This window comes from Serinus canaria, chromosome 17 (genome assembly GCF_022539315.1).
Source record: "Serinus canaria isolate serCan28SL12 chromosome 17, serCan2020, whole genome shotgun sequence".
In the NCBI taxonomy this organism is placed as follows: Eukaryota; Metazoa; Chordata; class Aves; order Passeriformes; family Fringillidae; genus Serinus; species Serinus canaria.
The window spans coordinates 5,436,228-5,456,609 of NC_066330.1; the positions used below are offsets into that span (position 1 = coordinate 5,436,228).

The 20,382-nt window shown below is 52.7% G+C and overlaps 3 protein-coding genes across 3 annotated transcripts; 2 read left to right on the top strand and 1 right to left on the bottom strand.

Moving 5' to 3' along the window:
* Positions 1–955: 955 nt before the first annotated feature.
* KYAT1 (kynurenine aminotransferase 1) lies at positions 956–10,613 on the top strand. The gene is made up of 14 exons (XM_009093456.4): positions 956–1,108; positions 2,648–2,769; positions 4,460–4,518; positions 5,441–5,591; positions 5,880–6,029; positions 6,381–6,467; positions 6,573–6,701; positions 7,024–7,144; positions 7,745–7,821; positions 8,053–8,142; positions 8,480–8,666; positions 8,866–8,942; positions 9,101–9,187; positions 9,586–10,613. The coding sequence occupies exons 2-14, from the start codon at positions 2,686–2,688 to the stop codon at positions 9,652–9,654; spliced, it is 1,368 nt and encodes a 455-aa protein (XP_009091704.3). The 5' UTR covers positions 956–1,108; positions 2,648–2,685; the 3' UTR covers positions 9,655–10,613.
* Positions 10,614–11,275: 662 nt separating this feature from the next.
* Positions 11,276–16,272, top strand: SPOUT1 (SPOUT domain containing methyltransferase 1). The gene is made up of 12 exons (XM_009093457.4): positions 11,276–11,419; positions 11,532–11,574; positions 11,663–11,782; positions 12,091–12,250; positions 12,997–13,086; positions 13,196–13,245; positions 13,411–13,541; positions 13,943–14,015; positions 14,348–14,446; positions 15,046–15,148; positions 15,432–15,579; positions 15,684–16,272. Exons 1-12 carry the CDS (start codon positions 11,372–11,374, stop codon positions 15,756–15,758), a joined length of 1,140 nt encoding a protein of 379 aa, XP_009091705.1. The 5' UTR covers positions 11,276–11,371; the 3' UTR covers positions 15,759–16,272.
* A 626-nt stretch (positions 16,273–16,898) lies between these two features.
* ENDOG (endonuclease G) lies at positions 16,899–20,313 on the bottom strand. The gene is made up of 3 exons (XM_030230148.2): positions 18,861–20,313; positions 18,280–18,389; positions 16,899–17,609 (listed from the first exon to the last, which is right to left on the bottom strand). Exons 1-3 carry the CDS (start codon positions 19,359–19,361, stop codon positions 17,327–17,329), a joined length of 894 nt encoding a protein of 297 aa, XP_030086008.2. The 5' UTR covers positions 19,362–20,313; the 3' UTR covers positions 16,899–17,326.
* Between the last annotated feature and the right edge of the window lie 69 nt (positions 20,314–20,382).

Sequence of the window (20,382 nt, forward strand, 5' to 3'; positions counted from 1 at the left end):
TGCCCATATCTCTTTCCTTGCAGGACCTTTTGCCCCTCATATCCACCCTGAACCAATTCAGCTCATGGACCAGACAGAAAATTGGCCATTTTTCTGCCAAACTGACTTTTTTTCTAATATATCTAATCAAATTAATGCAGTTCAGGGGCAAACAACAACCAGGGAAGGTACAAGGCTGGTGGAGGATAGGGCAAAGAAAGCACAGAAAAAAATGCCACTAAGCCATTTGAAGGCTCCGGATCTGACGTGAACATTCTACAGAACCAAATTTTCCTTCCATCTGTTTGTTTCAGTGTTTGATTTAAACAGAAATGTAGAAAACAGAGTTTTCCTCTCGCTGCAGACATTCCCTTCTGCTTAAATCACCTCAGGGATGCCTGAGGGCTGTCGCGTTGGGATTGGGAACCTTTGGCACAGCAGATGCAGCCGCTTCCTTTTCCCCGTGGCTCATTTTTTCCTGCTGTGAAAGGGCGACAGAAATTATTCAGGAGACTTACACGACCTGACTCATGGGTGCAGGTCAAGCCTTGTCACTAAAGGAAGAGGGAACAGAGGGCAGTTTTCTCTCAACACCTCACTGCAGCAGCTGTCAGCTCTCAAGCACTGACGGAGCTCAGCTCCTTCAACCGCTGCTATCCCTGCCTGGCCACCCACAGCCCAGGGCCGGGCAATGCCGCAGGATCGTGGCAAGAGGACCTTACACTTATCCCTTCCCTTCTCGAATAATATTAAGCCTGCAGGACGAAATTAATTTTTCAAAATGACCGAAGGCTTCACTCAAAGGGAAATTCCCTGCCATTGCCACGCTAAAGTATTTACAGACAAACCACCATAAATATGCCGCTATGGTTATGCCACCATGAGCTTCCACCTGACCACAAGCTGGGGTACGTCCCCAGGCAGCCGAACCCCTCAGAGCCCTCAGAACGCTTTTCCCCGCCAGGGCTGCAGCTCCACTCCCGCCTTCCTGCGGCCTCAGCGGCTCCTCCCAGGAAGTCCCAGCCGCAGATGAAGCCTTACGGGCGGAGGAGACGGCAGAATGTGTGCCAGGGCAGCCCGGGCGGCTCTGCCAGCCTTTGCAGCTTAAAACAGCGCGGCCCAGCTCGATGTAAGTTGGTTTTGTCCCCGCTGTCCCTCCTGGCAGCTGCTTTGTCCCTCAGTGTCAGCTCCTGCTGGCGTTGCTGCTGCTCTCGCCCTCCACTCGCCCTGGTCCCGCGCTCCTCCTGGGGCACATCCAGGGACAGCCGTGTCCCCAAAGCCTCCCGGGTGCCCTCCTGAGCTGCCAAGGTGGGGATCGAGGAGCACCGGGATGGAGGAGACGGCTGCGACCCGCGGGCTGGAGGTGGTGAGTGACCAGTCCCCGAGGTGACCTTCCCGGTTGTCACCTCCCAAATCCTCTGCTCAGCCCAGTTCACCCTTCCAGAGTCAGCGGTGTCCCGGTCGGCTGCTCCCGGGTGCTGCCCTCAGTCCAGTGCACAGCTCTTACAGAGCTCTGTAGTTTGCTGCTATCTGATAAAGCCTTTTTTACTGCCACACTTTGATCTGTCCCCTGCAGGGTAGGTCTCCTCATTCCAGGACTCCTTTGCCTTGCACCCCAAACAGTGTCCCCTCACATCTCAGTGTCATGCAAGCACAAGGTGGAGATTTTAAAGTCATAAGCAATATGATGCTCTGGCTTCCAATTTTTCCATAAATTGGACTATTTTTTTCCCACTTGACAAACAGATGTGAAACCCCACTGGTCTCAGCTGGCAGCTGCTTTACACTTTTTTTAGAAATAACAAAAAAAAAAATGCAGACACTGGTGACTCATTCTGCATGTAAAGATGGAATGTGCCCTTAGGGGTATTGAGAGCTTACCTGTGGGCTGGTCACCTTCAAATCTGTTTTAATTAATTTTTTAGCAGATGAGTAAATAAATTAATGTCTGGTCATAATAAAGGTGCATACATCCTCCAGCCTCATTGCTTTTATCTCAAGTACCAAATAAAACATTCACTTATTTTAGCTTAAATACTGCATGTTTAAGTAATGCTGTAGAATAGTTGAAGAAACCTGAGGTGAAGGAATAGACTGCATTTTACAGAAATCAGTTTGTTTGGGGCCTTGAAGGAAAGATAATCACCAAAATCACTTCAGAGATAGAAGGTGTTTTATTCCTGTTAATTGGAAAAAAACTTGTGACTAAACCAGAGCTGCAGCAGCTGAGAGGCCAGAGTTTCTCTGTATGGGCCAGGAAGATGAAAGTGTTGCAAGGGAGGAAGGGCAGAGGCAAGAGTTACCTGGGCTGAGTGACACTGGATGGGAAGCTGATGCTGAGTACCAAATTCTCAGAGGATGCCCTCTCAATGGTGTCCATTCCACTCCCATGGTGCAGAGGAGAGCAGGTGAAGCCTGGCTTGGGAGAGAGGAGGCAGAAGTCATGGTTGCCCTTGTGATCCTGATCCTGTGTGTCATGGGCACAAAGTACAGCCCCAGCACTGTTGGACATTGCAGTGATGACACACAAAGCAGCTCGTTTTGCCTTTTCCTCTCTGTGGCAGAACAACCTCATCTTTGGGTCTGGGCCTGCCTGATCCCAGGTACAGGTGTGCTTTAACCCTGTGGAGCAATGGTCTCAGCCCTGTTCTTTGTCTGGGAATTGCAGGTGTGTGCCTGCAGCAGTGAGAGAGCAGGAGCCGTGGCATGCTCAGGAGAGCGGGACCGTCCCTGCGCCACTTCTTGCTGGAGAGGAACAGCAGTGCTGGACATAGCTCGTACTCCAGAGAGGTATGGAATGCCCAGTGGCACTGTTCCTGGCTGGCAGCCTGCCCAGGGCAGCTCAGCTTGGCAGCAAGAGCAGAGCACATCAGGAAAAGCCACTCTGGTACAACTTCCTCTGATCCCCATCACACTTGGTCATCTATTAAATTCTCTGACCTGTTGCCTTCAGCAGCCCCACTTTGCAAGAACAGTGTTGGAGCTGTTAATATTTTACCTCCAGCTATCTTTTACTTCCCAAGCCATAAATCCTTCTGCTCCCACCCAAATCAGCTCAGGCACTGGGTCTTGTGACTGTAACAGTCATGAACTTGTGCAGAAAGAGCAAAGCTGAGAGAGGGGAGAGGGAGAGGGAGAAGGAGAGGAGCTACCATGGATTCAGTGACTTCTGCTTGTCCTTGGCTGCCTGCCTGGCACCAGGGTGGAGCAGAGTCCACCTGGTGCCCTCTGAAACACAGAGCTCCTCAGCTGGGTGTTTGCAAAGATCTCCAGTAAGGGCTGAAGCTGTCTAAAAATCTAAGGACCTCAGCACAAAGTATCCTTGGGACACTGCCCAAATTCTGGTGCGGTGCTGTGGAAACAGCAGAGGGGAGCAGGTAAGTCCTGCTGCAGCTGAGTGTTGGGAGGAGGCTGACCCTGTGTCCCCCCCACTGTCCTGGCACAGCAGAGCACAGACCCCTGTACATCCCCTCACCTCAGCTGCTTTCACATGCCTTCCTGGTTCCAGTTCAAATGTATTTTATTTGCCGTGGTGACAATGGCTTTCTTGACTCATTGCTTCAGGGCTGCCCTCCTCCTGCCCCCACACTGGCTCTTTCTGGTGCACTGAGCTTCTTTTGTTTCCAGTTTCCAGCCCCTTCCCTGTCTGGGTGCCTTTTCCCTGCACTGCTGAGTTACTAAATTCTGTCTCTGCTGCTTTTCATCATCCTTGTGATGAATTCCCCATAAAGCACATCTAACTTTCTCCCACTGTGCTTATCCAACTGGAAGGAGGGTTTTGCTTTCAGTGTTTCCTACTTCTTTCCACTCCCCTGAGCCATGATGTACATGGAAATTACAAACTAGTCACAGCATGGTACCTCAGTGTCTCTGTACATCACACTGACCTCTGTGCTGTGCTCTCTCTTGCCTGTACCTAGTTACTGCTTGGGTTTGACATGAACTTTAAATAGAAAACTCTGCACATTTTGTAGGATTTAGAGCAAGCACTTCAACAGGATAGAAGAGTATCTACTTCTGTTACTTCATAGAGCAGCATGGAATAAAATAGTTTGTTCTTCTAGGAGAAGGGGGTATTTCATGGCTTGTAGAGTAAGGAGGTCCTTCCCATGAAGATGGAGAGGTTATGGAAGGTAAACGCCTGAGGTCTGGGGTCCTTGGCCTGGCTGTTACAGCCTGGCTGAGGTTGACCCCATGACTAATCCAAACAGGTAATGAGGTTTAAGGCATTGCCACCTCCCCAGTGAGTGTACAAAAGCTTCTCTTGTTCATCTATTTTCCCAATTCTTGTTGAAACTTGTAAGTGAAAGCAGAAACCACTGCAACAGTTATTATTGCTCCATGATCAGTCAGGAACAGCCCATGAAGCAATACTAAAGGGCACACCTTCTGGTGGGAAAAGCTTCCCTGGGGAGGCCACAGCCCCTATGTGGCCTCATTGAAAAGCTTCAAAACTCACTTTCTTTCTCACTCTCTGCAGGCAAAAATGTCAAGGCCAGTGCAAGCTCGGAGGCTGGAGGGAATAGATAAAAATATCTGGTGAGTTAAAAGAATATCAGGTTTACCCAGGTGGTAGATGTGGTTTTAGGCATTCTTACACCAGACTGAAACCACAGTAGCCACACAGTACAGAGCAGAAGTTTCCCTCAACAGCTTTGCATGTGTTCAGGAAGCACATCAGAGCAAGTTTGTCCCAGAAGACTTTACCATGAGTCAGTGCTGTACCTGCAGCTCTCACTTCAGCATGTATCAGGTTTTTTGCACCATTGGGCAGGCAGAAGCACCGCCCTCCCTCTGAGCCATCCACCCAAATGATCCCAGTGGCACCCAAATCTGAGCCAAATGTTTGCTGCACACTGGCTGCTGCCTGGCACCTGCTCCAAGCTCACCCTGGGGCACCACAAGCAGAGAAGCAGGGGAAGGGCTGCTGCAAATGCCATTCCCATCCTGCCAGGCACAATGTGGCATTGGGAAAGTTGTGTGCTGGAAGAAGAGATTTAAATGGTCTTCCCCCAGGGCCCCTGCTGTGTCTGGACTCAAGCTACAAACTGCCACTGAGCTGGCTCTTGTTTAGTTTGAGAGGAGCAGCAAGTTCAATCCACCTTGCCCTCTGCAGAGGCCTTCACAATGTCTAGCTGCTAAATTTTGCAGAGCTGGTATTACCTTGAAAACCTCTAAGTGATCTGAAACACCATAGGCTTTTAGCTGTGACCACACACTGACCACAGGAGCTGTTTCCTGGGAGAATGAATGAAAACAGTTCCCTCAGTGCAATAGTTCATCTTCCACGGTTTAATTGCAGCAGGTCTGAATTGACCTGCCTGCCTGTCCTGTGAGCAGCAGGATGGCTCTGCAGGAAGGATACCAACCCCACTCCCTTCAAGAGGGATGCTGCCAGCAGACCTGGTGCCAGCACACTGCTCAGACACTCTCAAAGTGCTTTTGTTTCCCATCTCTCCAGGGTGGAGTTTGTAAAACTGGCTGCTACCTACTCCAAGGTGAACCTGGGCCAAGGCTTCCCCGACTTCCCTGCACCAGACTTCCTGAGAGAGGCACTGACGAGAGCCCTCAGTGGGGGGAACCACATGCTGCACCAGTACACCCGTGCCTTTGTAAGTGACAGATCTCCCTCCCCAGCACCACCCCCTCCATCCCCACCTGCCCTGGCTGCTTTAGAGCTCATCAGGCATCAATAAACAGGAAAAAACATGAGGCAAAATACACATCCAGCCTTGATCCATGCCCACTGTTCCCAGTAGCTCCCTGCTTTACTGGGATGTTTGAAGCAGCTAGGCTGGAAGATCTCACAGGGCTCTTGGCTTCCCAGTCCCTTTCCAAGGGTTCATCCTTGGTTTATGGGTCTTCTGCAACCTAATTCCCACCCTCCTTTCACCCCACAGGGCCACCCACCTCTGGTGAAGGTCCTAGCCCAGTTTTTTGAGAAGCTGCTTGGACGAGACCTGGATCCTATGACCAATGTGATGGTGACTGTGGGGGCATACCAGGCCCTGTTCTGCTGCTTCCAGGCTTTAGTGGATGAAGGTGATGAGGTAAGCCAAGATAAGAGCTTGTAGCACTGGCAGCCTTCCCACAGGGGACCTGCAGGCTGGTTTTCATTGTCCTTTTCCAAAGCAAAACCAGTTTTATCCCCATTCTGCAGTACCCAAGCTTCCAAAGGAAGAAAATATTTGCTGCAGGGCACTGTCTCATTTCTGCATAAAGCAAAATAACCCTTTTTGTCCTGAGTGATAGTGTCCTTCCTGACCCTCACCACAGGCAGTGCAGGTCCTCCATTACAGTAATGAGGGATTAAAATGTCCTGTCCCTCCCATTGCTCTCTGCACTTCTCAGAGAAGGTCTGAGCAGGACCAGGAGGATGCTGACGTGTCACTTTCTTCCAGGTGATAATCATTGAACCCTTCTTTGACTGCTATGAGCCAATGGTGAAAATGGCTGGTGGGACACCTGTGTTTGTGCCTCTGAGACCGGTGAGTGGGTGGAGAAGGGAAGAGTCACAGCAGTCAGCAAAGAGGTGAGTGGTAAACAAGGTGCAGAGGTAGCAAAGCAGACCAAGATTCCCATGTTCTTTCTAGAATCCTCCAAAAGATGGAAAATTGATGTCTAGTGCAGACTGGCAGCTGGACCCAGCTGAACTGGCTTCTAAATTCAGTGAACGGACAAAAGCCATCGTCCTGAACTCCCCCAACAACCCTCTGGGCAAGGTAACACTGCTGGCCATGCTGGGCCCTGGAAGCTGCTGGGGTGCTGCAGCCACATTTGCAGTGCAGCAGTGACTCAGCCTACCTTGCACACAAGGGAAGTGGGTGCTGTGGGGGCACCACATGCTGTGCTCAGTCTCCTGGTGGTTCTAAGCCTTGTCTTTTGTGCCAGCAAAGACAACTGTTAGACCACTGCAGCAGCCCCTGCCCCTCCCTGGCATGGGAGATGGTGCCAGGAGGACACTCACAACCTGCAGGGACAGGCAGGGGCTCAGAAATGTTCCCGCTGTTCCTCTGCTGCCCTCCGTGCCCGTGCCTGCTGCAGGTGTTCAGCCGCGGGGAGCTGGAGCTGATTGCAGAGCTGTGTGTGAAGCACGACGTGCTGTGCATCAGCGACGAGGTGTACGAGTGGCTGGTCTTCGACGGGAAGCAGCACACCCGCATCGGTACGGGGCAGGGCTGGGCGGGGCTGCTCCGGGCAGGGATGGGCATTGCACTGGCCCCTGGAAATCCCAGGAGCTGCCTGCATGCACAGCTGTAGTAGGCATGAATCCCCCACTGGGGGAAGCTGCACTTCAATCTCAGCCTCCAAACCAGGTCCTAAACAGAAGCTCTGACTTCAGAGCCAGAGGGGAGATCTAGAACAAAAAAGCCACTTGGCTCCAGTGAAACTGATTTTTTTTCCCATGATTTATGAAGCCACAGTTTTCTGAGTGTCTCTAGTTCCAGGAAATCCATTTCAACACAGTTTCAGCCTGTTCTTCCAGTTGGAGTAACATGCCATCACCTTGATGCAGGGTGATGGTGCTTGGCATCTCCGAGAGCCCCTGGGGCTGGGTACATGCCTGTGAAAATGCTTAATTAAAAGGAGATGCTCTTGAGAAACCTGGCTAGCTGCTTGGAGGCTCATCCAGGTGAAAGATGTGCAGTGAATACTAAAGATCACCGTCGATTATGGTGACAGAGAGCTCCCACGTGCCATTAACACAGCCCGGAAAGGAGCATGCTGAGCTCTGCCATTGGGGGTTCTCTCCTTTCATTGCCAGCCAGCTTGCAAGGGATGTGGGAGCGCACGGTGATCATCGGGAGCGCTGGGAAGACCTTCAGTGCCACGGGATGGAAGGTGAATATCCCATGTGGCACCTTGTTGTGTCCCCATCCCTGTCCCTTTGCCACAGCACCGGGGACACTCTGGCTACTCTCAGCTTTGAGCCTCAGGGTCTGAAAGAACCAGAGGTGCTCCATGAAATTTCTAGAAAGTCTAGAAAGTGCAATGAAACCAGCACAGGCACAGAAAGGGGAGCCTGAGCAGGCAGCCAGACTCACCATCTTCTTCCTCTTCTCCTGGCTGCAGGTGGGCTGGGTTGTGGGCCCTGACAGGCTGCTGCAGCACCTCCGTACTGTGCACCAGAACTCTGTGTACCACTGTGCCACCATTGCCCAGGTAAGGCAGCTCCCTGCACCTGGCCCTGCAATGCCCAAGCCCTCAGAGCAGGGGTAAGAGATGGTTCTCTTTCCCACAGCTGACCTGAAAGGCACACACAAGTGATTTGTGGTGCCCTGGAGAGGCTCCTTCCTCTCTCCCTACAGTTTTTCTGTGTCTGGGAGAGAGGGCAGAATCCAGCCTGCCTGGGGTGTATTCCTTATCTTGCACGGACAAATTTAAAGGGCAGTTCAGAGGGGCTGATGGCAGAGAACTCCCTAATCACCTGTGAATTGCAGGAACTTCAATTCCCAAGAAAGCCCTGACTGTTTTCCCACTGGCCTCTCTCTTCTTACAGGAGGCTGTGGCTCAGGGTTTCCAGAGGGAGCTCATGCTCTATGGAAAACCTGAGAGCTACTTCGTCCAACTGCCCAAGGAGCTGCAGCAGAAGAGAGACTGGCTGGTTCAGAGCCTGGATGGGGTGGGGATGAAACCCATCATCCCAGAGGGCACCTACTTCCTCGTGGCAGACATCTCTCCATTCAGTGAGTCACCTGCAGTCCTGCCCAGGTGGGCTGGGTGTGGGGTGTGGTACCACTGGCAGGGACAGGCGCCTGCATAAACCATCATCAAAGCGGGATGGGCTGCATGTTCCTCATCCCAGCTGCAAGGATGTGGGCTTGGGGCTCAGCTGAGGCACCTGGCAGCTGCCCCAGCCTCTGTCCTGCTGTGCTTCTCCTGCAGAATCTGATGTCCCTGATGACCCCAACTCAGATGAGCCCTACGACTCCAGATTTGCAAAGTGGATGGTCAAGAACAAGGTAAAAGGGTGTGGCCCTTCCTGCTCCTTTTACCCTGGGTGGGTTTGTGCCCACCCAAGCTCAGGCTGGGGGACCTGGAGTTCACCCACACTGGGGCACAGCAGGCTGCAGCCAGCCCCAGAGCAGCACCCTCAGCTCCACATGCTTCCTCTGCCCAGGGCCTTGCTGCCATCCCGCTCTCCGCTTTCTACAGCGAGGCCCACAAGAACAACTACACCAATTTCATCCGGTTCTGCTTTGCAAAGGTGAGATATGGACAGCACTAAGGAAGGCAAGGTTGGGAGCAATAATCAGGGCTGGTTTAATGAGAGAAATGCCAAGAAGAAATGAAGGATTCCTCGGGTATTGGAACCCCACCATGGCATCCCCAGCTGGAGCAACCACTCCTGCAGACACATGAGCTGAGCTGGGGGCAGCAGATGTGCCAGGGCTGTCCTAAACTTTGTCCCATCAGCATCCTACATTTCTTGGCCAAGGAAGGGACTCTCTAGGTGCCCCTTTAGCTGCCCAGTGGCTGTGCCTGTCTCGTACTGAACCTGCAGTGCTTCAGAATGAGAACAGGATTTTTGTATCGACAATGGCCGCAGTGAGAGGGAATAGGATTTGGCTGGGAGCCACTGACCAAATCTGTGGTATTTTTTAGGAGGAAGCTACACTGAAGGCAGCAAGTGACATATTGCAAAAATGGAAACAGGAGAAAACCAGCTCCTGAGTACACTTAGAGAACCAGGCTTTCCTTGGTCCTCATCTGCCCCAATTGCTCTTCTTCTTCACTTGTCTACAAACTTTGGTATGTTCTGACTTCAGTGCTTTCAACAACATTTTCTGACAGACAAATGGTTAAGTTTTTCCAGGCCCAGGTCCTGGGGAACATTTTCAGTCACAGTGAAATTATTTCAAGAAGTGAGACTTTGTGTGCACTGGCAGCATTTGACATTTCTTATATTTGAAAACTTTGCTAATCAGTTCTGGGATGCGTCCAGCAACACACAAGGTGAGGATGGCTCCTGGGCTCTGTCTCACCACCAAATTCTGAAAAGGTCTTTCAGGACTTACCTTTAAGGCCGTGCTAGAGGGTTAGAGTGGTTTGTCTTGCTTCACATCCCTACTCAGGGCAGCATTGCCATTGGCACTCACGTTCCCAGAGGACTAGACAGCATCACCAGACATCAGTAAGGTGACTCCTATGATCCTGATGATTACAAACCCAGTGAAATGACATTTCTCATCATAAACTATTTTTCCACTATTATTTTCTGTGCAACTCTGGGGAAAATGACTACACAATTGGTTTTCCCCAGGAAACAGGCTTTCACCAGAAGCCTGGCTATTGTCAAACCTTCCAAATTACTTCTGGCACTTTCTCAAGCTTGGCAGCATCATCCAGGCTGCAGAGCAAAACCTTCTGGCCTTTGACAAGTGCACACAGTGGCCGGGGTGAATGGGCACCATGGCCTTGGCTGCTCCTACTGCTGGTGGCCACCACAACCTCCCACCCAGCAGGCTGGTGGGGTAACATGAGCAATTCTGGAGAGGTAATTCTTGCATCAGTGTCAATTTCAGCCTGGATAAGAGTATAAAACATCATCCTCGACCATGTGGGAGTTGTGTGCATCTGACAGTGCAATGAGTGTTTGTAGCAGTTAAATTATTAAAGTGGAATTACTGCAATCATGGAAGAGTGTCTCTAATGACTTCAGGACTGATGGAGCTCTCCTTGAGAGCTGCTTCATCTGTGCTGGGTCCTGTGATGGTGGCTACTTGTTCCACTCAGGCTGGTGGGGAGAGCTCCGTAGGTTTTCCGTATTGGGCTGCAGCTGGTGATACCAATCCCCTTGGAGGCAGAGCTGCATGGTCCAGTGGGAGGGAGGGAGAGAGGGAAGGAGGCAAACAGCCACCTGCCTTTCCTGGTGTCCCATCTCACCTGCGTGCTCAGCCTGGGTGGGTGAGGGTGCTGCTGAAAGCCCTTTTGCACCCATATAAGTACCAAACATGGGGAGAGTCGCAGTCGCCTAAACAGAGAAAGAACCATGCAATTAAATTGTAAATATGAAGATTAATTGCAACACCCCCACACGCGTGGGCTCTTACCTAGGCCATGACACAACCTGCAAAGGGCAGTGTGCATCCATGCATCATCCAGAACACACGAAGGGCTTGTGCAAACACTCGCAGACGCGAGTACGCGGATTTTACACACACTCCCACGCGGGAATTGGGATCTTCCTCAGCGCCCGTGCTGTGTCAGCGCCGCTCTCTGCCTGGGGTCACCCATCCTCCGCGGAACGCGACCAACCCTGCTTAGCTCCGCTGCCGCGCGGGCCGGTAAAACGCCAGCCACGTGACCTCAGGCTCCTCCTCACCGCGGGCAGGGCCTGCGCCTTCCGGCCAATCAGGAGAGCGGGGGCGCGGCCGGCAGCGCGGGGAAGATGGCGGACTCGGACGGTGGCGTGGGGAAGCGGCCCAGGGGCGCGCAGGTGGGCGGTGAGGGGGGCCCGGGTGCAGCCCGCAACCCTGAGGGGAGTCCCGGGCGTTCCCCGGGTCCAGCTCTGAGGGGAGCCCGGCGGTAACGCGTGCTGTCCCCCGTAGGTTGAGGACAGGAAGGTGGACTGGCGGCGCTGGAAGCAGGAGAGTAAGGAAGGCCGGGCGCACGCAGGGCTAGGGCCGCTCGGAGCGGTCACGGCGCGGTGTTTAACGCCGGGCGCTGTTCTCCGTCCCAGGGAAAGCAGAGACGAAGAAATGGAAGGAAATTAAGCTACTGAAGAAACTGGAGAAACAGCGGATGCGAGAGCAGGCAGAACAAGAAGCCCAGACGCAGGAGGAGCAGAAGGAAGAGAGAGGTGATGCCGCCGTGACCCACTGGGGAGACTTGGGTGGAAAGTGCTAGAAAACCTGGCTGTTAAATGGCAGTCAGTGTTACCTATCGATAGGAAAGGTATTACTTCATAGATCCGATGTGGATCAGTCCACATGCCCAAACAGGCACGAACACAGTGCAGCAATCACTGCAGTAGAGATCTTTCATAAGAGAAAACCCATGATTAAATCTAAGAAACAGAAGTTGCTTTTCCCCCACCATGCACACCAGCAGCTGTGACGCTGCACACTGGCTGCCAGGCTGTGGCTCTCTCATGTCTCTGCTCCCCAGGCCGGCCCCACACGCTGAGCGTGGCCCTGCCCGGCTCCATCCTGAACAACGCGCAGTCGCCAGCGCTGCGCTCCTACCTGGCCGGACAGATCGCCCGCGCCTGCGCCATCTTCTGCGTGGATGAGATCGTGGTGTTCGACGAGCACGGAGAGGACGTCAAGTAAGGCAAAGACTGAAGGAGAGCATGCTTAGATTAGGTTTCAGGAAGGAGTTCCTCCCTGTGAGGGTGGTGAGGCCCTGGCACAGCTTTACCAGAGAAGCTGTGGTTGCACCATCCCTGAAAGTGTCCAAGGCCAGCTTGGATGGGGCTTGGAGCAAACTGGGATAGTGGATGGTGTCCCTGCTCATAAAAGATGATCTTGTTCCACCTCTTGTCAAGTTCCCTTCCAACCCCAACCATTCTGGGATTCTCTGAAGGAAGAGCCATTTTGTTCTGCATGGTATTTCCTTCACTCCTCTATTAAGCTAAGGCCAGGAAGGGACTGCATGTACCTCTCCCCAATGCCAGGATTACAGGGACCACTATATCCCAGGGAAAACGGTGTTGACTGAACTGCCCTGGCAGCTCAAATAATTTATCCCAACATGGGGTTAAAGCAACAGGAGGCCAAGTTCTGAACCCTTAAACTTTGCTGTGGAGGGACAGGGCATCTGTCAGGACATCTTCCTGACATCCTGACACATCACATTAATACATAAAGATCAAAATACAAAACTGAAAAAGGTAGTTGGCTTGGAGAGAGTTCCAAGGATGATTTGTTAACAGATTGTCTCTGGAACAGCCCTTTTACAAGAGCTAGAGGGGAAGGATGTGCTGCTGTTGTCAGATTAAGAAGCAAGGCTTGGTCTTCTGGAGACCTGACCAACCACATGCCTAGTTAACAAGCTGCTTGCTTTCACTTTCAGAAGCGTAGAGGGGGATTTTGAAGGAATTGGGAAGAAAGGCAAGGCTTGTGTGCAGCTGGCTCGGATCCTGCAGTACTTGGAGTGCCCTCAGTAAGTTTGCTTTTCTCTATCTCAGCTCCTTTGAGTCAGAACAGGGCTAGAATTGAGATCCAGATTCCATAAACATACCTTTTCACATTTCACCTTTCTCTGGCCACAGGTACTTGAGGAAATCCTTTTTTCCAAAACATGAGGATCTGCAGTTTGCAGGTAAATGCAGTTGTCTCTCTCCTTTCTGAGTTCTGGCTCATTGTGTGTGGAACAGCCAGGACTTTTCCCCACTTCGGCACTGGACCTGAGAGGGAAGGAGCAGGGGAGCAGCTGCACCTACACCTGTGTTCTCCCCCAGCACCTCTTTGCTCTGTGCTGTTCTAGGGCTGCTCAACCCCCTGGACAGCCCCCACCACATGCGGATGGACGAGGACTCGGAGTACCGGGAGGGCGTCGTGCTGGACCGGCCAACCAAGCCAGGCAGAGGCTCTTTTGTTAACTGTGGGATGAGGAAGGTGTGTCTGTTACCCACAGATGCCAAAACAACTTCCCTTGTCTCTCTGGCAGATTTGCAGCAGGCAGGGGCGGCACTACTCAGTTTCTGAAGGCTGCAGCGGGCTGGTGGGGGGTTTAAGGCTGTTGCTGTCTTGTCCCTTCTGCCTTGGTAATGTTTGTGGCTTCCCAGGCCCCAGCCAGCCCCATGCATTCCAGCAGATCATTGCTTTACTGCTGCAGCTGAACCTTTGAGTAGGAAAATAACCTTCAGATTGATAAACAAGCCCCTGAGCCACACACAGAGCTCCTCATCCTAACTCCAGGCCAAAACAGACCCCCACTTCCTCAAAGGATTCCCTTCCTTCCCCACCTTCCCCCATCTTCCCCGAATGTCTGGTGCTGATGGTGACTGTCACTGCAGGAGGTACAGATTGACAAACAGCTGAACCCTGGTCTGCGAGTCACTGTGCGCCTGAAGGAGCCCCAGAATCCAGGTAATCCATGGCTCCAGGAGCATCTGTAAACTTCAGTCCTGCAGGACCTGGTCCTTCTGTATGACAGGTTTGAAGGTACCCAACAGTTCTGCATGTTCCCTTCACTCCATACACAAATTTAATAACACCCTTACCATGCCTGCCTCAATAACTGGAAAGAACTATCAGCTCTTCTTTTCAGCAGTGAACAGCCCAAACACTCACAGGCTTTCCAGAACTCACCAGATTTCCAGAATACTTTTTCACATTGTGGAAAAAGAGAGGGTGATGGCTGTGGCTGGTCAAATCTCACCAGATCACAGGGGCTGTTTAACCTCTTTGCTTTCTTTCAGAAGCCAAAGTGCGGAAAGGCACCGTGGTGTCCTCGCAGCACCCCCGGGCAGTCTCAGGCTTGTACTGGGGTTACAGCGTCCGCCTGGCCTCCTGCTTGAGTGAGTATCCACAGAGATTCTCTGCCTGGGTGTCCACACCAGTCTCAGGCCTACTGGCTGCACACGTCTCTCTCCTAGAAATCTCCTTGTCCAAAGGAAACGTGCACGTTACACCTGCAGCCAGCAGCCACGTGGCAGTCAGAATTTAGAAACGAGGCATGAACCACCCCAGTCACCCTCCAGGACTGTGCCCTGTAACCTCCACTCACCATTGCTCCAAATGGTTGCATGACAGCAGATGAGTTGATGCCCCTCTCTGTTTCCATGATAACTACATCGCACTCATTCACATCAGAGCCAGCAATCAAATTTGAGTTCAAGAGCCCTGGAAAATTCATTTTGTATCTTCTGGTTGATTCGACCTTGTAGGAAGACTGTAAGCTGTTAGAGGGTGGTTTCTGGCACCTGTCTTGAGCTTTGATGAAAAGGATGCGGGAGACTCTTGCAGTGTGGGAAAGAGGAGTCATTCTGTCTCCAGCTGCACCTTTAGCACTGAAAGCAACTTCTGCTGCCACCACTCAACCATGGAGTGTTTTAGCCTGTCCAGAAGGCACATGGGTGAGGACATGGCAGCAGTAACCCCAAACTCTGTTTTCCAGGTGCTGTCTTTTCCGAGTGCCCGTTCAAGGAAGGTTATGATCTCTCTATTGGCACCTCAGAGCGGGGCAGCTCTGTGGACCAGGTCACTCTGCCCTCCTTCAGGTTTGTGTCCTGCCTGCTTGGTTCCACTCAGAGCTCCCAGTGAGACTGGTGCAGGGAGCAGAGCAGGGAAAATACCTCAGAACAAGGCCGATTCCTTTCCTCTTTTTCTGCAGTTGGTAGCAGGCACTGTCACATTGGCCACATGTTGTGTGGCTCTGGTGGGGAGGCAGCTGCAGTGGGCACCATCAGCAACAGACACAGCTCCCTGCTTCACCAGCACACAGGAGCTTGGATGCAGACCTAGACAGTCTGCTCTCTCACCCTGTCCCTGTGCTCTCCCCAGGCATGCCCTTGTTGTATTTGGAGGCCTTGAGGGCTTGGAAGCCGGGGTTGATGTGGACCCAAACCTGGAAGTCACTGACCCAAGCGTCTTGTTTGACTTCTACCTGAACACGTGTCCCAGCCAAGGCAGCAGAACCATCCGGACAGAGGTAGGGCTGATGGTGCTGGGTGTGCACAGGGCAGTGCTGGGAGTCTGCCTGGGCAGTGACACACATGGCCCAGGTGTGCTCTGACTGGCCTGGCTCTGCTGCAGGAAGCCCTGCTGATCTCTCTGTCTGCACTGAGACCACATATTGAAGAGGCTGTGAAGACACCCAAAGACAGCTGATGGAAGGGAAACCACTGACCTTGTCCTTGGGGAGGCAGCTCTTCAAATGTGGGGTGCTGGGCAAGTCACTCCAGGAGCCTGGAGGGACCAAGGCACAGTGTGACTGGAGCTGGCAGCACTGCCCAGCTGTGGAGACCCAGGGTCAAAGAACAACACCCTTCTGAATACAGTGGTCTCACCCATAAGCAATTGCAGGCTCATGTTAATGCTGCAGCTTGTATTGGGATGACCCAGTCCAACTGCCCCCTTTTTCCTTATATGGACTCCCTCTGGAATGTTCTCCCCTCCCTTGTCTCCTGTTGGTGCTGGATTATTGCAGTGCTCCGCCCTTGTTACCTCATTGGCTCCCCAGTCGGCAGCCCCTCCTGTACACCACTTGTACTCAGTTCCCATCGGCCCTTGACCATCAGATCTGCCCCTTTCCCCCCTTATAAAACCCTGTGTGCTCAGCCCGGTTTGGTCTGTCCCTGCACCTTCTTCATTGCAATAAACTGTGTTTGGAGCTCTGCACAAAGGCCCATATCTCAGCTCGTTTGGCAGCAGGTTAAGCAGGCATGCTCTGGGCTCTGGGACTGCAGGTGGCTCACAGAGCCTGGTTGTGGACACACCACAACACCCAGCCAGGCATTCACTGCAGCTGGGAGCACAAGTCTGCCCTCCTGCCTGTGTGGTCCAGCCAAGGGCTGGTTGCTGCTTCCCAGCAGCTGGCACAAGCCTGGCAGCAGACTTGGTCTCAGGAACTCGGATATCTAGGGTGGGAATAAAGCACTATGGAACCTCAATTGCTGCGAAATTGAGGTGTGTGCCTGGATTTCAGGCAGTGCCTCTGGAGCAATGTAGCCTTCAGACTGAAAGTAAGAACTTATCCTTATGCCAAGAAGCTGTTCCTGCCTCAGCCTGACTTCCCCTAGCACCCCTTCATGGCTTCATCCTTCCCAACAGCAGGAAGGGCTGGAGCTTCAATTGAGCCTCAGCACTAAAACACATCATCTCATTACAGTCCACCTCTGTCTGTGATGCTTTAAACTCTGCCTACAGTGAGCTCAGACAGGAAAGCAGCTGGAAAAGTTGGCTCCATCCTTCCCTCCTCCTGCTGAGATATTCAGAGCTTTGGTGAGAGCAGATAAGAAACAACCAATACCAAGGGTGTTCAAAGCTTTACTGCTAAAACCATCTTCTGAAAGAAAACAATTGTATAGTTCTTTGGCCACAGGAAGGCAGGAACTTCTCTCCTCCCTTGGCACACACCTTGCTCCCCCTCCCTCCCTGCTAAACAACAACAATTGACTTCCCTTTCTGTCTGAATGAGCCTCATACAGCTCCAAGGCAGCAGTGGATTAGGGGCAAATCCTAGAGAGCTACTACAGTGTCAGGTGCCCCTGAGCCTCTTGCAGGACCACTCTGGAGCCCTGCTGTGCGTCTGTGCTTACTTAGACACAAGGGGAACAGTGGAGAGAAGCACAGGTTTGAATCTTAATTCCCATATTTACAACTGCACAAGGAACTATGATTGTGCAGTGATTGCCAGTCCCTTGGCAGGGGTTACCTGTATTTGTTCTAGTCATGGGTCATTGCTTTCCAGCTGTGATGGCTTTCAAGTTACTTGTTCTCCTGAGGATGTTTGGGACAAAGAGGAGCCCTGAGGCTCGCTCAATGCTCTCAATGGGAACCAGGAACCGTTCCAGGGGGATTTTATCATCCACAGGGCTGTTGGGCATCACGTAGGAGCGCAACTCAATCTCCCCACTCTCCTTTTCCAAGATGAGCACCTTGAAAAAATGGGTGGGGACGGCCACGTTGTTCTTCCCAATCACCTGGTACTTCACATACATCTTCCCATCAGGCTCCATCCTGCACCAACAGCAACATCCCAAGTTATCTCCTGGTTTGCTGTCACTCCACCCCCTGAGTCCTCCAACACCCCCTAAAACCCCACCCACAGCAGGCAGCAGCTCTGCCCCTGCAACAGGGCTGTAAAACATGGTTGGGGCAGAGGCCATGTGATATGGTGAGGGTGAGCTGAGCATTGGGGCTGCTCCCAAATCCCCTCCCTGCTGGCTCTCTTTAACAGACTTTCCAAGCTATTTTCTGCTGCTAAGAGATCTCAACATGAGACAGCTGCTCTTTGGTGCTACATGGAGATCTTTGAAAATAAAGTAATGTCCTTAAATGGTGAAGCGCTCCATGACATTGAACCTGAAAGCTTTATTCTGCAGGGATGGGGTCTGCAGTCTAATCTGGTAATCAACTAATCTACTAAATTGTTAAGGACTGCCAACAAAAACAAGCTGGTTATACTGCAGCTCAACAATCCCACTTGACTCATGAAATAATCATCTGGATGGGAAATACATAAACTAATCCTAATCCTAAGAAGGTACCTTTCACAGAACCTCTGTGCACAGCTGGTCTCACCTACTGAGAGGGCCCTTAACAGATCCCTCCTGGTCCTTCAGCCTGTTTTCCTTTGCCAGCACAATACATCTTTTGGGTGCTAGTCCAGCTCAGCCCTCATGTTTACCTGGGCAGGAAGAGGGGTCCTGTGCAGACGTAGACATTCCTGTTGTTTTTTGCCAAACTCCTGCAGTACTTCTCAAGGTTATTCCACGCATTCTGGTTTAAATGAGGATTCTAGAAACACAACCAGTAGTCAGTTGCTGGGGTATTTCCTCACTCTTCAGAGTAACACCACCTGTAACACATCTCACAGAGCCCCAAGCACTTTCCATAGCAGATCTCTACTATCACTTCTGCTTTGGGAGCAGCGATGGCCTGGTTTGCACATCCCGGACAGGACCCATTGCCTAAGGCCGCAATTTTTAGCGAGTGTGCTTCTAACTGTTTAATTCTGCTCCTGACAGGAGCTGCACTGAACGGGGTCTCTCTTTCATGGCTTAAGAGACACACACAGGCAGGTGCATTTACAGGATCTCTGTTGTTAAATTTAGCAGGAAATCAGCACCTCCGATTGACTTTGGCCCCTCTCTACCTGAACTGCTACAGACACAAACACAGCGACGCTCCCGGGGGGCTTCCCGCAGGGAGCAGCGTCCGCCCCTGAACGCGGGCAGCTCCGGCTTCCCCGGCAGCCTCGGGCCGTACCTGCGGGGCGATGTTGCTCAAGTAGAAGGTGTCCCGCATGGCCTTCTGGCTCCACCTGTGGTTGGCGGCGGCGGCCAGGTGCCCGCGGTCGAAGCCGCTGCCGCGGTAGTCGGCGTTGGTGGCGCGGTGATATTCGTGCACCGAGTCGTCCTCCTGGAAGTCGCAGGCGGAGCGGTCAGAAGCGCCGCTGAGCGTGTCCCGGTTGAGCTGCTCGATGACCCAGAGCGCGCTGCGGCTCCGCGAGTCGTAGCACAGCACGTAGGACTCGCGGCTCCGCAGCTGCGCCAGCCCGGGCAGCCCGTACTTGCTCAGCTCGGTGCGCCCCGAGCCCGGCGGCGCGGGCAGGCTGGCCGCTGCCACGACGGGCAGCACGGGCAGGCGGGCCAGCAGCCCCTCGGCCGCATCGCTCTGCTCCCGGTGCTCCCGGCGCTCCCAGCGGGCGAGGGCCGCCCCCAGCCCCGCGCCCACCGCCAGCGGCAGCACCCACCGGGCCCGCAGCATGGCCGTTCCACCGCGCGGCCCGGCCCCGCCTTAAACGGGCCAGCGCCGAGCCCCAGGCGGCCGCGCTGTGCCGGCGGCATCGCCGCTTTAAGGGGGAGCGCGCAAAGCGGGCGGGCCGCGATCCCGGGGCCGCTGTCCTGGGGAACGGCGGGGACACGGGCACAAGGACACCGCGGTCAGCCAGGCGGGGGGACACCCGCGCCCACCGCCACCCAGAGCGCTCGCAGGTGCCGTGGCACCTGTGCCGCGTATTCCTGGGGAAGGCAAAGCGGAAAGGAGAAGGCGGAGGAGGAGCCAGGCTGGTTCGCCAGGGCTCTCTGTCACACCTACGGACACCGCAGCAGGAACCTGGAACGGCCCCAACTCCGAGTCACACCAACAGGAGAGGTTTGCACAGACATCCGTTTAGTTAAAGGAAACCTTACAAAAATAGTGTTTGAAAAAAGAAGCATAAAAGAAGGAGTTTTAGAGTGATGAAATGTTCACTACACCATTTCCTGGCAGTTCTTTGCAAATAAAGTGGTAAAAAAAAAGTGTTATCTCTTCCTTTCTTTGGGGAAAGGGCATTTTAGAAGACTGCCCCAAACAGCTAAAACAAAGTCACTGACATTCCATAAGGAAAAACAGCTTCTGATTCCCAAACACCCCAGATTCCCCCAAAACAAATTCTGGCCTTCACTCTGTTCAATGCCAAAGTGTGAATAATTCTAGGTCAAATCACAAAATTCAAACTCTAAATCAGTCTCCTGAGTGACCACCACCAGCAACTTGATCTACCTCACTGGCAAAGCCACCAAGTTCTACAAAGCTTGAACTCCAGTGAGATGCAGGTAGAACAGACCTCTCCTTCCCAGGGAAAGCTCATCTCTTCCCACATCCAGGAGTGTCCAGTTTTCCCTCCCAGCTGAAGGTGATTTCCCTTTCCCCTGTTTGGCAGTAGTCCTGCCTGTGAGGAACACATGGTAAGATCTATTTAAACATTTTCTCTTCAAGTCCCTATGAGATAATGGGTTCCCAAGGC

Coding starts and splice junctions, on each gene's coding strand:
- KYAT1 (XM_009093456.4), top strand. CDS start 2,686: ATGCTCAGGAGAGCGGGACCGTCCCTGCGCCACTTCTTGCTGGAGAGG. Junction 6,702..7,023: donor CCAACAACCCTCTGGGCAAG/GTAACACTGCTG, acceptor TGCCTGCTGCAG/GTGTTCAGCCGCGGGGAGCT. Junction 7,822..8,052: donor TCAGTGCCACGGGATGGAAG/GTGAATATCCCA, acceptor TCCTGGCTGCAG/GTGGGCTGGGTTGTGGGCCC.
- SPOUT1 (XM_009093457.4), top strand. CDS start 11,372: ATGGCGGACTCGGACGGTGGCGTGGGGAAGCGGCCCAGGGGCGCGCAG. Junction 11,783..12,090: donor GGAGCAGAAGGAAGAGAGAG/GTGATGCCGCCG, acceptor TCTGCTCCCCAG/GCCGGCCCCACACGCTGAGC. Junction 15,149..15,431: donor GTCACTCTGCCCTCCTTCAG/GTTTGTGTCCTG, acceptor TGCTCTCCCCAG/GCATGCCCTTGTTGTATTTG.
- ENDOG (XM_030230148.2), bottom strand. CDS start 19,361: ATGCTGCGGGCCCGGTGGGTGCTGCCGCTGGCGGTGGGCGCGGGGCTG. Junction 18,390..18,860: donor TGAGCAACATCGCCCCGCAG/GTACGGCCCGAG, acceptor TTGTGTTTCTAG/AATCCTCATTTAAACCAGAA. Junction 17,610..18,279: donor GGACCCCTCTTCCTGCCCAG/GTAAACATGAGG, acceptor CTGTTGGTGCAG/GATGGAGCCTGATGGGAAGA.